Source organism: Dermacentor variabilis, unplaced genomic scaffold (assembly GCF_050947875.1).
Source record: "Dermacentor variabilis isolate Ectoservices unplaced genomic scaffold, ASM5094787v1 scaffold_12, whole genome shotgun sequence".
NCBI classification, from domain to species: domain Eukaryota; kingdom Metazoa; phylum Arthropoda; class Arachnida; order Ixodida; family Ixodidae; genus Dermacentor; species Dermacentor variabilis.
In genome coordinates, this window is record NW_027460280.1 from 50310837 (window position 1) to 50324550 (window position 13714).

The window sequence follows — 13714 nt, forward strand, 5'->3', positions numbered from 1 at the left end:
TCGGTCCCGCGTGCCTTCCACAAAGTTCTACACCATTCGCGTCAGGTGATGAAATCAGATAACATAAGGTTCGGCGACAACAGATAGCGGATAGAAGCATCGATAACTTTCCAGAAACTTCGGATACATGCAGGCGCGTCCCACGCTGTGCGATTACATTTGTTAGGCGGCGAAACGTGGTTGCCCGATAAAGATAAGTACACGTGTCAATATCACCATCAATGTCGTTATTATTAACCGAGGGTCCCACTACAGTTCTTTCCCTTTGGGACCCTCGTCTGTATATTATGCGAAGCATACTAGCCGCACAACCACGCTCTTCCTTGCTGCGCCGCGCGCGGCCGCGTAGCTACCATATGACGTCATAACAGCTGCAAAAGCGGAGGCTCAACTCGTGCTCTCGCTTGCGGCCGCGTAGCTACCTAGCCGGGTCTCAGCTCGTGCGCTCGCCTGCGGTCGCACAGATGGTACTGCGGCCTAACTCCCGTTCCTCCCGCTAGGGCACTGGCGTCATAACAGCTGTATAAAAGAGCGGCGCGCTCTCGTCGAGGCGTTGTATAGCGCGATGGCGGGAAAGGAAAGGGCCGCTCGTCAGACCGCAAAGCGCAAGTTACAAAGAGCCACGGAAACGGCCGAAGAACGAGAAGTTCGGCTTGCCAAGCGACGTGCACAGTACGCGGCTAAACAGCAGCGTTCCTCTACAGAGTCCGAGGTAAAGGATGAAGTTGCGAGTGTATCTGGGAGTACTTCTACTCGCTCGGAGCGGCGAAATGCAACCAAGCGGAGAATACGTGCCGAAGAAACTCCGGAACAGAGGCAACAGCGTCTCGAAAAGGAACGTGCTTACAGGAAGAGGCAAAGCGAGAAACGAAAGGAGCAGCTCGCAGAAGAGATGGTTTTACTACAGACGCAAGAATACCGATATTGGTTTGAAAATAAAGGAATAAGCAGAGTAACGCATGAGTTGTTTCTTCGTCTAGCCGAACCAAATATAGCCAAGCAACAGCAGTTCACCAGGCTAAACAGTGGTTTAACAACTAAAATAAAGGCTAGTATGCTTCGCATCCTGGGCTTAACCTTAGCTAAGCCACAGCCATTTTTTTGTCATGTAATAACTTCTTTTTTGGAACCAATAAATCTGCATCTGAATCTGAATCAGTCAGATTACAGCACAAAAGCGGACTAAAACACGGTTCAGCGCTGGCCCATGTTAGTTATGGTGTCCAGGAATATTGAAGCATTACTCCGTGCTTTTTTACCTTTTTACTGTTCACTGAGGAAGGCCTGCGCTGCCTACGCGCGCGTGTGCCAAACGTCGCGCCGCGTTCTTGTGCCCAAATTCAGCATCTCGTGATAAACAGGCAGGCAACCTTGTTCAGTATAACGTGCGAGCGGGCTAGCGTGTGGCGCTGCTAGAGGTCGCAACAAAACAAACTAAAGCGGGGGTCACACTGAATGGCAGTGCCGCTGCATCGGCGCAAAATTAGCTTCGCACCGGCACGAAGCAAGCACCGACACAGTACACAGGCGCCCGAAAGTGGCCGGGTCCACGGTGGCACCAGACACCGGAGAAAAAGATTCAAAGAGTTCGTCGCCACGGTCGTCACCACGTTGTTCTGTGTTCATTAGGCAATTCCAAAAGTTGCTGCCTGCGTGGTGGAAGCAAAGAGAGGACATGTCGCGTAAAACTGTCGTGATGTGGACAGCATTAGGTATCGGCACTGTCGTCGTGGTTTCATTCGCTACGACAGCACTTTTACGGAAGCGAAAGAGAGCGAAGGCGAAGCGAGTGATAGACACGGTAAGAGAGTTACTCATTCCAGGTGATTCATCGCTCCGCGTTCTCGCACAAAAAAAAAAAGAGAAAATGAAAAAGCCGGCACACCCGTTTAGTACTGTCCCGGGGAATGACCGGTGCATGATACGTCCTTCACGGGGACCAAGAACACATGCATTTTATGTGGATTTCTTTTTGCAGTCTCCCAAGTCACTATTGCAGTTGCGATTGTTCCTGGTTGCAGTAAATCGCGTAGGATCGACCTGTAATTTGCCAGTAGAAAGGACCTATTTGGGAGCGAAATTGCGGGCATTGTCTCGTTTCTTGTTAGCAATTGTTTCGTTCACGACAGCACTGACAGTTTTACTTTATTTGTTCTGATGAAGTTACCGGTGCCAGGGGGCCATCGAATAAATCACCTACTGACAAGCCGATTTTCACTGAGCGCCGCGATCGTTGTGCGTGACTTGGATGGATGAAAGTGTGAGCCGGCCGCAAGACCTTAAATAACACAGAGCATTGTGTACCTATTTCTGATTTTGCTATTTAATCAGTTCACAGCTTCAGGTTTTTGCTATGCGTTTAACTGCTGAATATCGGGGAAAGTAAAATGTGCGTGACGGGATTTATTTTTCTCAGATGACTCTTGAAGCGTGTGCAAGTGGATAAGGGCAACCTGTCTTTATTCTTATATTTTTGTATCTAGGTATTGGAACTCCAGAAGCCCTGTGTTCGAATGAAAGACCCTGAGCGTGTGGAAGAACTTGTCTGCAAATTGATTAAAGGGGGCCCAAAGAAACTCCAGGTATAAGAATGTTTTCTTGTAGTCTATATCAAATTAATCAGTTAATGCTGTTACACACAAATATCTGCACACTTTGTTGCCGTGAATTTTTAAAAACTTTTGCTTCTCATGAAGCATATACCTGGTTGAAGAAAAAAAATGCTGCAAGGCTAATTTGATTTTCGGTGGTTCAGGTTGTTACAGATTTCGACAACACAATTTCGAGGTCACATTTCAATGGAAAACCTTGCTGTTCAACCCATGGTGAGTGGCCAGTAGACTTCTACGTTAATGAAGAATCGTGTTTCTGTATTTACACTGTACCAGCAAACATGCAAATTAATGTACTTGAGTTGCACTATGAACAGGTGCCTGATATTTACGTTTTCTGATGTGCAGGCGTTCTTGAATCCAGTCAAATCATCGCCAAGGAGTACCAACTAGAGGTAAGGTGCAGGTAGCAAGTTTGAGCAAGTCGCCGTGCTGGTATTAATTTCATTCTTACAATTACATTTTTCTTGTTCCAGGCACAGAAATTGCACAACAAGTACCACCCAATCGAAATTGATCCTCATATTTCGACAGAGGAGAAAATACCTCAAATGGTGGAATGGTACTCGCGGTCACATGCCATTTTAGTCAGCTGTGGCTTGAAAAAGCATGATTTTGCTAAGCTTGTGGCAGACTCGTCGATTATGTTGAGGTTCGGCATAATAACTCTTAATGTCATGCTTGTAATCCTTTGGTATACATTTTGATTTTGAATTGCTCAATCTTGCAGGGATGGCTGCGAGTCATTTTTTGAGATGCTACACGAGCACCAGATACCCACTCTGGTATTTTCTGCTGGCCTTGGTGACATTTTGGAAGAAGCATTGAGGCACTTCCAGTGCCACTTTCCCAACCTGAAGTTCATCTCTAATTACATGCAGTTCGACGAAGAGGCAAGCTTTGGCTTTTTATTCTAAAAGCTTTTTTAGCTGCTTTAGAATGAGCCCTTTCGTTGGAAAAAATAGTGCTACAATATTAACTTCTTACATGAATTGGGTATTTGCATGGAAATCATCCTGAAAGAATGCATGAAAAGGTCATTGTGTGTCGCATATAGTCTTTCATTCTGCAGTGTGACAAAGATACTACAGTGGTGCAGCTGACATTGCCTGCTGCTACTGAAGGATAGCCTTGAAGTGCCAGTATGATGTAATTCTCTGTTAATTGTATAGGGTCCTGAATATTTGGCTGCGCATGTTCAAAAAAAAAAGATTTTGCGCTGACTGCTGCACTGTTCTTGCTCAAATTTCGCACAACGATAGCATTTTGGCGTCGACTTCGTCTAGTTAAACACTTGGCATGATTAATCGCCTATATTTTAACACAGGAACGAGAAACTGTTTTCGTCTATGGGAAAAATGGCGTCTGAAAAGCCGGCCCTGGCATAGACTTGTGTCGCCACCTGCCGTGTCATTTGCAGAAAGCAGCGTTTCAGAGAGGGCTGCCATGTGTTGCCCGCTTCTGGAGCAGGCGACTACCCACCCTGAAATGCTGCTTTCTGCAGATGGCGACACAAGTTCATGCTTGCGCCGTCACGGCAGCAGCTTGCATCCCCATGAGCGCAGGAAAATTTCCACTTTTTTCTTATAAACCAGGCAATTAGCTATGCCAAGTGATATACTAAATGAAGTCGACGCCAAAATGCGATCTTTCTGCAAAATTTGATCAAGAACAGGGCAGCGGTGAGCGCAAAGTCTTTTTTTGAACATGTGCAGCCAAATATACTAAAATACTAACAGGGCTTCCTGTGGCAGCAGAGAAGGGTCTTTACAGAGCATTAAATTTATTAAGTGAAGTGAAGTCACCAGAATTAGTGACAGGCAGGGTTTGAAACAGGCAGCTTCTCCTGCCTTCACAGCCATGTACCAGAGATTGTCACGACTCAGCGTCGATGCGTTAGCTCCTCCTGTGTATTGGCATAAGGGAGTGGAGTCTAGTGCCTGGCTTTCACAAATTACCGTCGTGAACGAGGCAAAGGCCTGATGAAATCAAGCAAAAGGCAGTGGTTTAATGTGATCGCTCGGCAACAAAAGAAACTAGCGTTATTAAGTATAGTGGATATGAACATGTTAGATGGAAACAGTAAAGTTACAATTCCAAAGAAAAGGTGTAACCAAGTTAAACAATTACTATGTGCAATCGCAACATGAACAATGAACATCAGTTCTAACTAGATTCCTAAACAGTAATCGAAAAGGCAAATATTTAAAGTCCACAGTCTACAGAATCAAAAGCGACATACAGTCAACCCAGCGCGCGGGCAGTCCGTCCCAACCGATGCGCCCTGTAAGTGACCCTCGAAGTCGGCGCCTCGACGTCGGCGACTGGCTTCCACGCCGGCTGGCGGTGTTCGGTGTCGGGGTGTGATGTCGGCAGCTTATTTGCCCGGGAGTTGCTCGGCGTTCGTTTATCATCCCCGGAGTAGATTGGTGAAGTGTAGGATCGGCGCGCTTTTATAAATCTCTCGAGGCGCCAGCGTTTACCTCTTGTCGTCCAGACATGGATCAGACACGCCCACACTGGTTCTCGCCGTAGTTCAGGCTCCACTGGCGGTCACCTTCACCGGCGGTCAATTTAATCACACACAAAACAATAGCTGCGGACGAAGACGGCTTCACGTAGGCTGGGCTTGCTTCCACCGTGGTTTAGACTCTGCTAGCGGTCACCTTCACTGGCAAGCAATTTAATAACACACAAAACAACAGCCACGGATTCACCAGGCCTCACGTAGCCCGGGTGTGTAGCCACCAAGGTTTCAGCCCTACCAGCGGTCGCCTTCTCCGGCGAACAAATTAATCACACACATTACAGCAGTCACGAACACACATAGTTCAACGTACTTTGGATGTACCCAAGATCATGTTCTCCACCGTTTGCGAAACTGTGCGGCACGTAGGCTTGCGGCCCACTCTTAAAGAAGCGATGCTTAATAGGCGTGTATACATAGGATGCGGGGGCGGAGAATTGAAGAAATAACGCGACTTTTGTGACAGAGATGCTGCAGCTCCTTTGCTCACAAACGCAGAGGATGTCTACAGTACTTTTGTCTGAGAAGCTTGAATCACATTAGCAAATGCGAAATTGCCATAAAACTCCTTTTCTTTTATGAGTTCTTAAAATTTTGTGAGCTCTTAAAGGGACACTAATTATGATCATGTACTTTGTAGCTTCCAAAATCCCAAGTCCAGGTTTCTTGAACTGCATTTCACGGGTTCTACATTTGTATAAGCACATCTCCCTCGAAAAATAGGGGTTGAAGTAAGCCGAATTTACTTCCCGCATTCTCAATTACACATTGATACAAGCCAACTATGAGCAAAGTGCAGGTGATGTTTATTGCAGTATGATGCTTTCAGTTTGACTAGGTCTTCATATTTTGGCATAGCTAGTTAACGTCACCCAAGAAGGACTTTGACAAGAAGGCACCAGCACCAGAAGCACTTGGCACATTGCTTTCTCCTTAAGCAAAGGCCCTCCTGTGAGTGGGTGACAAGGTGTTGTTTTGACATGCCAAGACAAGTGCCAGTTTGCAAATTACCTCATTCTAGCGGCCGTGAATGCAGGTGCCATTGTGCATTTCTCCACATTGGGGCTTGTCATAGTGCTTTGAATTCGCCCCTTGGGGTAGAGTCTGGGTGCCATCTAGGGTAAGAATCATAAACCACAAGAGACAGTACTGATAGGAGCTGCACAGTTTTGCATGATTCTGTTGACAAGGGACCAGGGGGGGTATTCTGTAAGTGTCCACCTTGTGGACATGTCCATTTCGTCTGCTGCTGAAGTTCTGATTGGCTGGGCTGGAGTACATGTGAGGAGGAGACAGGTGCCTCAGCCAATCAGCACTTCAGCAGCAGACAAAATGGGCTCGTCCGCTAGGTAAACACTTACAGAATAGCCCCCTGTACTCGTTCCACTACTTGTGTACTTGCATTTTTTTTAAGCCTTTAGATAAAGATATAGCATAAGTGCACTTTCTATGAAGATAGAGAGAATCATTGCAATTAATTTCAGCGCACTCAACAACTATGATGACGCCAACTAAGTGCATGGTGTTAATGAGTCATGAGTTGCACCACTTTATTTTTACACCAATGGAGTCGCCAGCTTTCATCTCTCATTCTTCAATTTATAAATGAAATAGAGCTCTTGACTGAAGAAGAATGGAGCATTATTCACCTATAGGCCTTGTGCGCTGATTTGGGGGCATCACTGCTCCTTGATGCCGTGCATCACCTTCCAGGCGACTTGTGTACATTTCATATGTTCCATGCGCCACATGTCCTCTTACAATCCTGTCTGCATGCACTGGTATGCATTTTATTGCATGCAATAAACATTTTCGTTCGGCAGCAGCAGCATCAGATAATGATGAGAACAGATGCTAGAAGTGTTAGCAAAACGTGCACAGTGCAGTTTGCGTCACAATGTATGCAGTGCTAATTCTGTGCAATGCTATGCATTAAAATTGACAGGTTCCATTTATAGATTCTCAGATTTAAAAGCACCCAGAAAGCTTTGATGTCGTAATCAGTGTCTCTCTCGTAAAAGGGGGCAAAGAGATATAGAAACTTTTACTTCATGTACTCTATGTGTTTGCGTATTTCTCTGCTCGTCACAACTCGTTCCTATCATTAGAAACTTGCGCACTGGACAGCTGTTATTCGTACAGCATTGCCACTGTAACAGAACAACTTGCATCTTGGGTAGCATTGAAGCGGTTTTCATCCACTATGACATCCATAGACACAACAGCACATATAAGTGCCTTTTCTTTGCCTTGCACTCCGCCATTTTCTACCAGGCACCAAGCTAAATACTGTGTGACTGCGCGCCGTGAGCAATGCTTTTCGCAGCCACTTGCCATAGATAGCACTATATGACCCACTCAAAACAGCAGCACATGAGGCCTATACAACATGATATGGTCTACAACACAAATCCAAAATTGAAATTCACTTTAGTGTCCCTTGAAATGTAAATTTTGCTATTAGAAAATTTCATTAAACTTATAGGTTACGAGAAATTTAGAACTACTGTGCCGGAATAAAAGGCTTCGCTGTACAGGTTGCATGTGTTATCTGTTCATCTAGAAAACTTTTAAGTTTCTACTACATTTCTTTTCTGGTTGTGGTACAAGCAATCTTCAGTTTATCACAAGGTGTCTTCCCTATTTTATTAGGTCAAGAACTGTGCACTGGCTTCCAGGTGGCTTTTGTCACGATTTTCATCTCGTGCTGCAGTGTTGTCAACATACCGTTGAGTGAACATGCAACTTATGCATCCTGAACTTTTATTCGACAATCACAGTACAAGCCAGCTTAACTTCACAGCCTGGACAAGAAATACTGAAATTCAGTAGCCACATATGCAGCTGTCCTTTTTATGAAATATTCATTCCTGAAAATACTGCATAGCTTGTAAATATTTCAAACATTGTCGAGCACTGTTTGCACATGTCTTTGTTTCAAGCTTCGAGTACTGGCAGTCTATCCTTGCGCATATGATTTTCCAATTGCTCCCACTTATGCTGGGTGCCCCAGGTAACACGAGGCCAGTTTTAAAGAACCAATGAACACCAAAACCACCTTTGTTTTGTGTTCTCAAATAATTAATAGCGAAATAACTTTTCATTTGCAACTTTGATGATTATTGTGCTTTCTTGGTGCAAGGGCCAATTTTGGCCAAAGACCACCATTAATAACTTTATGGCCACAGTGTCAATACCAGGTTTACAGAGCACATTCAAAAACATTACTTTCATTTGTTTCCAACCTGCTAACGTTTGCGTAACTCTGTTTTCCATATTTAAAGAATGCTGCTGTGGCTCACAAGTGGCAGGCTTCCAGTGGCTCTCAGAAGTCTTCTTTGAAGCAAGGAGAAAAAACTGTGCAAACAGTAATGCATTGCAAACAACCAAAAGTGATGTTTTCAAATGGGCTTTTTAAACCTCACATTGACATTGTAGCCATAAAGTTAATTTAAATTCTTGCTCATTAATCATTTCTGATTTATTAATAATGACCCAAAATACTTGAGGCTTCTTGAGAAGGTTGATAACAACTTGCAGAGATGTTTCATCTGCCCAGAAGGCTTCGTCTTTCGTTACTAGGTCAGTGTTAGCTGAAGCACAAAGTAATTTCTGCCACAGAAGAAATGTATTAACGTATTTACCAATGTGAACACAATTTTCAAATATAGTATCTTGCAATTAATAGGCCAAAGGGCTGTAGCCCCTGATATTATATACAAGGTGTCCGTGCTTAGATGTAGCAAGCTTCTTTAAAAATTAAAGCCTTCTTGCGGATGAAATCGACTATCTGTTGTTGGCAGCCATTAAGAAAAAGGAAAGAAAAGAAAACAGCATTCCTTGTATTTTCTTAATTTAAAAATTAGCACTTATGAACTTATTAACCAAGATCTGCAGGCTTGGAGTGACGCCTGTCACCGGCAAAAGATGCCGAGAGGAAGTGGGGCTGCGCTAACCCAGGTACAACCAATTTGGGAAGGCCCACAAAGCTTCAACAAGACACTCCCTCACCAGAACAGGAATTTGCCTCGCTGGTGTAGTATTCGGCCACCCCCTCCCACATGGCTCACTCAATTACCCAATGGCGCTCAGTCCCCAGCAGCTGCGGAGCACCTGACCAAGGCGGCGGTCAGACCTGTAACGCAGCAGAGGGTGCTAAGAATCTGTGGGTCCGGACAGGCCACCAATGGAAGCTGACCCTTGCAACGTTTAACACCTGAACCCTCTCGAGTGAGGCTAGCTTAGCAGGACTCTTTAAAGAACTATTCGACATTATTTGGGATATCATCGGCCTTAGTGAGATTAGAAGAACTGGCGAGGCTTATACATTGCTGAATAACAGACATTTCCTCTGCTATAGAGGTCTCCTAGATAATAAAAAGCAATATGAGGTAGGATTTCTAATCCATAAGGACATAGCGGGCAACATTGATAAATTCTACAGCATTAATGAGAGGGTAGCTGTAGTCGTAATCGAACTTAATAAGAGGTATAGATTAAAGGTGGTAGTACAAGCCTACGCTCCAACATCCAGTCACGATGATAAGAAAGTAGATCAGTTTTATGAAAACCTTGAATTAGCGATGACAAAAGTGCAAACTCAGTATACTGTAGTAATGGGCGAGAAGGGAATAAGCTTCAAATAATGAGCCTTTTTCAGGAAGCGTAACAACAGAAAGTGGACCTGGAAAAGCCCTAATGGTGAAACAAGAAATGAAATTCACTTCATACTTTCTGCTGATCCCTGCATAGTGCAGGATGTAGAAGTGATAGGTAAGGCAAAGTGCAGTGATCATAGGTTAGTGAGGTCTAGGATTCACCTCAATTTAAAGAGAGAAAGAGCAAAATTGGTCAAGAAGAAACAGGCCAACTTAGAGGCAGTAAGGGTAAAAGCAGACAAATTCAGGCTGGTACTTGCAAACAAATATGCAGCCTTAGAACAGAGAGATGATGACATAGAGCTAATGAATGAAACCGTAACAAGGGACCTAGTAAAGAAACAACAAAAAATGAAAGTGTCCAACTCAAGAGATAAGATAGAATTCTCGGAACTGTCCAAGCTGATCAAAAAGGCGAAAATAAGTGATATTCAAAACTATAACATGAGAAAGACTGAAGAAGCAGTAAAAATTGGGCGCAGCCTGAAATCAGTGAGAAAGAAACTTGGCATAGGACAAACCAAGATGTATACACTGAAAGATAAGCAGGGTAATATAATCAGCAATCTCGGAAGATATAGTAAAAGCAGCGGAAGAATTCTATACTGACCTGTATAGTACGCAGAGGAGTCAGGATACCTCAATTAGAAGTAGTAATGAACAGGATACAGAAACTCCTCCTATAACTAGCGATGAGGTCAGAAGGGCCTTGGCAAGATATGAAACGAGGAAGAGTGGCAGGAGAAGATGGAGTAACAGTCGATTTAATCAAAAGATGGAGGAGACGTAATGCTTGAAAAACTGGCGGCTCTTTATACGAAGTGTCTATCGACTGCAAGTGTCCCAGAAAACTGGAAGAATGCGAACATTATACTAATCCACAAAAAGGGGGACATTAAAGAATTGAAAAATTATAGGCCCATTAGCTTACTTCCAGTATTATATAAAATATTTACCAAAATAACCTCCAATAGAATAAGGGCAACACTGGACTTTAGTCAACCAAGGGAACAGGCTGGCTTCAGGAAGGGGTACTCTACAATGGATCACATCCACGTCATTAATCAGGTTATCGAGAAATCCGCAGAGTATAATAAGCCTCTCTATATGGCTTTCATAGATTACAAAAAGGCATTTGATTCAGTAGAGATACCAACAGTCATAGCGGCATTATGGAATCAAGGAGTACAGAATGCTTACATAAATACCTTGGAAAGAAAATATCTACAGAGGTTCCACAGCTACCTTAATTCTACACAAGAAAAGCAGAAAGATACCTATAAAGAAAGGGGTCAGACAGGGAGACACAATCTCTCCAATGCTATTCACTGCGTGCTTAGAAGAAGTATTCAAGCTATTAAACTGGGAAGGTTTAGGAGTAAAGATTGACGGCGAATATCTAAGCAACCTTCGGTTTGCCGATGAGATTGTTGTATTCAGCAACAATGCAGACGAGTTACAACAAATGATTGAGGACCTTAACAGAGAGCGTGTAAGAGTGGGGTTGAAGATTAATATGCAGAAGACAAAGATGATAATTAGCCGGGCAAAGGAACAAGAGTTCAGGATCGTCAGTCAGCCTCTAGAGTCTGTGAAGGTGTACGTTTACCTAGGTCAATTAATCAAGGGGAACCCTGATCATGAGAAGGAAATTCACAGAAGAATAAAAATGGGTTGGATCGCATACGGCAGACATTGCCAGCTCCTGACTGGAAGCTTACCATTATCATTGAAAGGGAAGGTGTACAATCAGTGCATTTTACCAGTGATGACATATGGGGCAGAGACTTGGAGACTGACAAAGAAGCTTGAGAACAAGGACCACACAAAGAGCGATGGAACAAAGATTTCTAGGCATAACGTTAAGAGACAGAAAGAGAGCGGTTTGGATCAGAGAGCAAATGGGTATAGACTATATTCTAATTGACATCAAGAGAAAAGAAAATGGTGCTGGGCAGGTGATGTAATGTGCAGGTTAGATAACCGTTGGACCATTAGAGTTACAGAGTGGGTACCAAGAGAAGGGAAACGCAATCGAGGACAACAGAAGACTAGGTAGAGCAATGAAATAAGGAAATTCGCAGGCACTAGTTGGAATTGGTTGGCACAGGACAAGGGTAATTGGAGATCGCAGGGAGAGGCCTTCGTCCTGCAGTGGACATAAAACAGGCTGCTGGTGATGATGATGAACTTCTTAATATGTTTACTGCCATAATGTCAATACAATATTTTTAGAGCACATTTGAAAATGCTGCGTTCTGTTGTTGTGACATGCAACCTTTTGCATATACTGTAAACGCTTGTTAACTCAAACTCTAATAGCTCGAAGTATCGGTTGTCGAAATTTTGTCCTGGCTCAGTGTCAACTCCATGAATTTTTCGCCTCTTATCTCGAAATCGTTTTGCGCCGTACTCCGGATATCTCGAAATCTCAACTGCGAAAACGTCAGGAAAAATTCACTACCCAAAGCTTTCCATACTTTGTGCGCAACTGCGATATCGCCAAAAAATTACAGGATCGCAAGTTTGTAGCGAATTCTTCTTAATTCTACGCCACTCCTACTATCTACCGTTCACGGCTGGCTGCGATCTCATTGATAATGCAGGCGGAGTGTCAAGTGTGATAAGCATGAGAAAGTATGCACGACCTCTGCAACATGCATTCTCACGTATACGTGGAGCATTGTCAGTTTGCTTTGCGATATGAGCCCTTTCGCAGTAATTCGCATGGCTAGGCTTTAGACACGTCAGTGCCTACGTGCAACAGCATGTTCTTGGCTCTACGTGGATCGTTGCTACTTCTAGATGCCCAATGTGCCTGGCGCTGAGCCGCACAATATCTCGCAAAAGTGATCTATCGAAAATACCACTCCTGGCATATTAAGCTGTTGCAAGGCCTTTGGCGGCTATTGGTACTTACTTCTAAAGGCTTTATGTAGTATATGCACGGCCAGGGGCTTTTTGTATGTTATTTATTTATTTGCTTCCTTACTTATTTATTGCACTTGAAAACAAGCCTACAATTTCCTAAAGCTTTTCTTTTTAGGCGTTACTAACTAAATAGATTCCATCTGTAATGCAGCCCTTGCACCAATTTGGCAGGGTGTTTCATCTTGATGTAGCTACCAAGTTCTTGCTAGTGATGAGCCTCGCATCTACTTAGTCGATTGATCTGACTGCCTGAGGTGGCAAGAAGCAGTCTGTGAAATGCATGTTATCAAGAATTGCAAAAGTCGCTTTTGATTTGCCATTTCGAAGAAAGGCAGCATGTCGCATGTATGGGCCAATTTGGCTACTTTGCTGGGAGACAGTGTGCTTGAGAGCAACACTGCTGTGATTTGAAAGCAACAAAGTGCATGCTTTCCAATGTGCTCTAGAAATTTATTATATTTACAGTCAGGAAGTTAATAAGTAAAAAGTTTTATTAGATACTATGTATGTAATTAAAGATAACACAAATTACCGGGGCAGCTGCTAACAACACAGTTAATTTCATCCATATCGGATGAAACTGAATTTTTGTAACAAATTCTCAGGAGGACACCAGTTTCGAGATATTAATTCCTGCACTTTGCGGAGAAATGCATTGGCGTTCCAGTTGCTTTCTTAACAAAACGTCGTTTCAAGCATTGAAGTTCCAGTTACTTTCTCAACAAAACGTCATTTTCTGCATTGAAGAACAAAGGTAACTGGAATGCCAATGCATTTCTCCGCAAAGTCAGGGAATTGATGTCTCGAAACTGGTGTCATCCTAAGAATTCGTTAAAAAAGGATCCGCCTTGTGAACTCAACGGCTAGAATTTGTAAATTGCCGTGTGGGCCATAAGGTAATTAGTTTAAAATTTAGTGATGTTTTTTCGTTAGACAATTACACATCTCAATTTTTTGTGGAAATAATGTCGGCCTCTTTGTGTAGA

General features: G+C 43.5%; 1 protein-coding gene across 3 annotated transcripts in view; it reads left to right on the plus strand.

Moving 5' to 3' along the window:
- The first annotated feature begins 1422 nt into the window (after positions 1-1422).
- Positions 1423-13714, plus strand: part of cN-IIIB (cytosolic 5'-nucleotidase IIIB) — a 31374-nt gene continuing 19082 nt past the window's right edge. Inside the window, exons 1-6 of one of the 3 annotated variants that reach the window (XR_012824957.1) lie at positions 1423-1801; positions 2484-2582; positions 2756-2825; positions 2961-3007; positions 3089-3264; positions 3343-3505. Coding sequence is in view for 2 of the 3 variants with exons in the window: in XM_075676784.1 (XP_075532899.1) it covers positions 1676-1801; positions 2484-2582; positions 2756-2825; positions 2961-3007; positions 3089-3264; positions 3343-3505 (681 nt within the window). In the remaining variant the exon portion in view is untranslated. Of the gene's footprint in view, positions 1802-1913; positions 2261-2483; positions 2583-2755; positions 2826-2960; positions 3008-3088; positions 3265-3342; positions 3506-13714 lie in introns of those variants that run through there. The other 2 variants (XM_075676784.1, XM_075676785.1) reach the window with 2 other exon arrangements.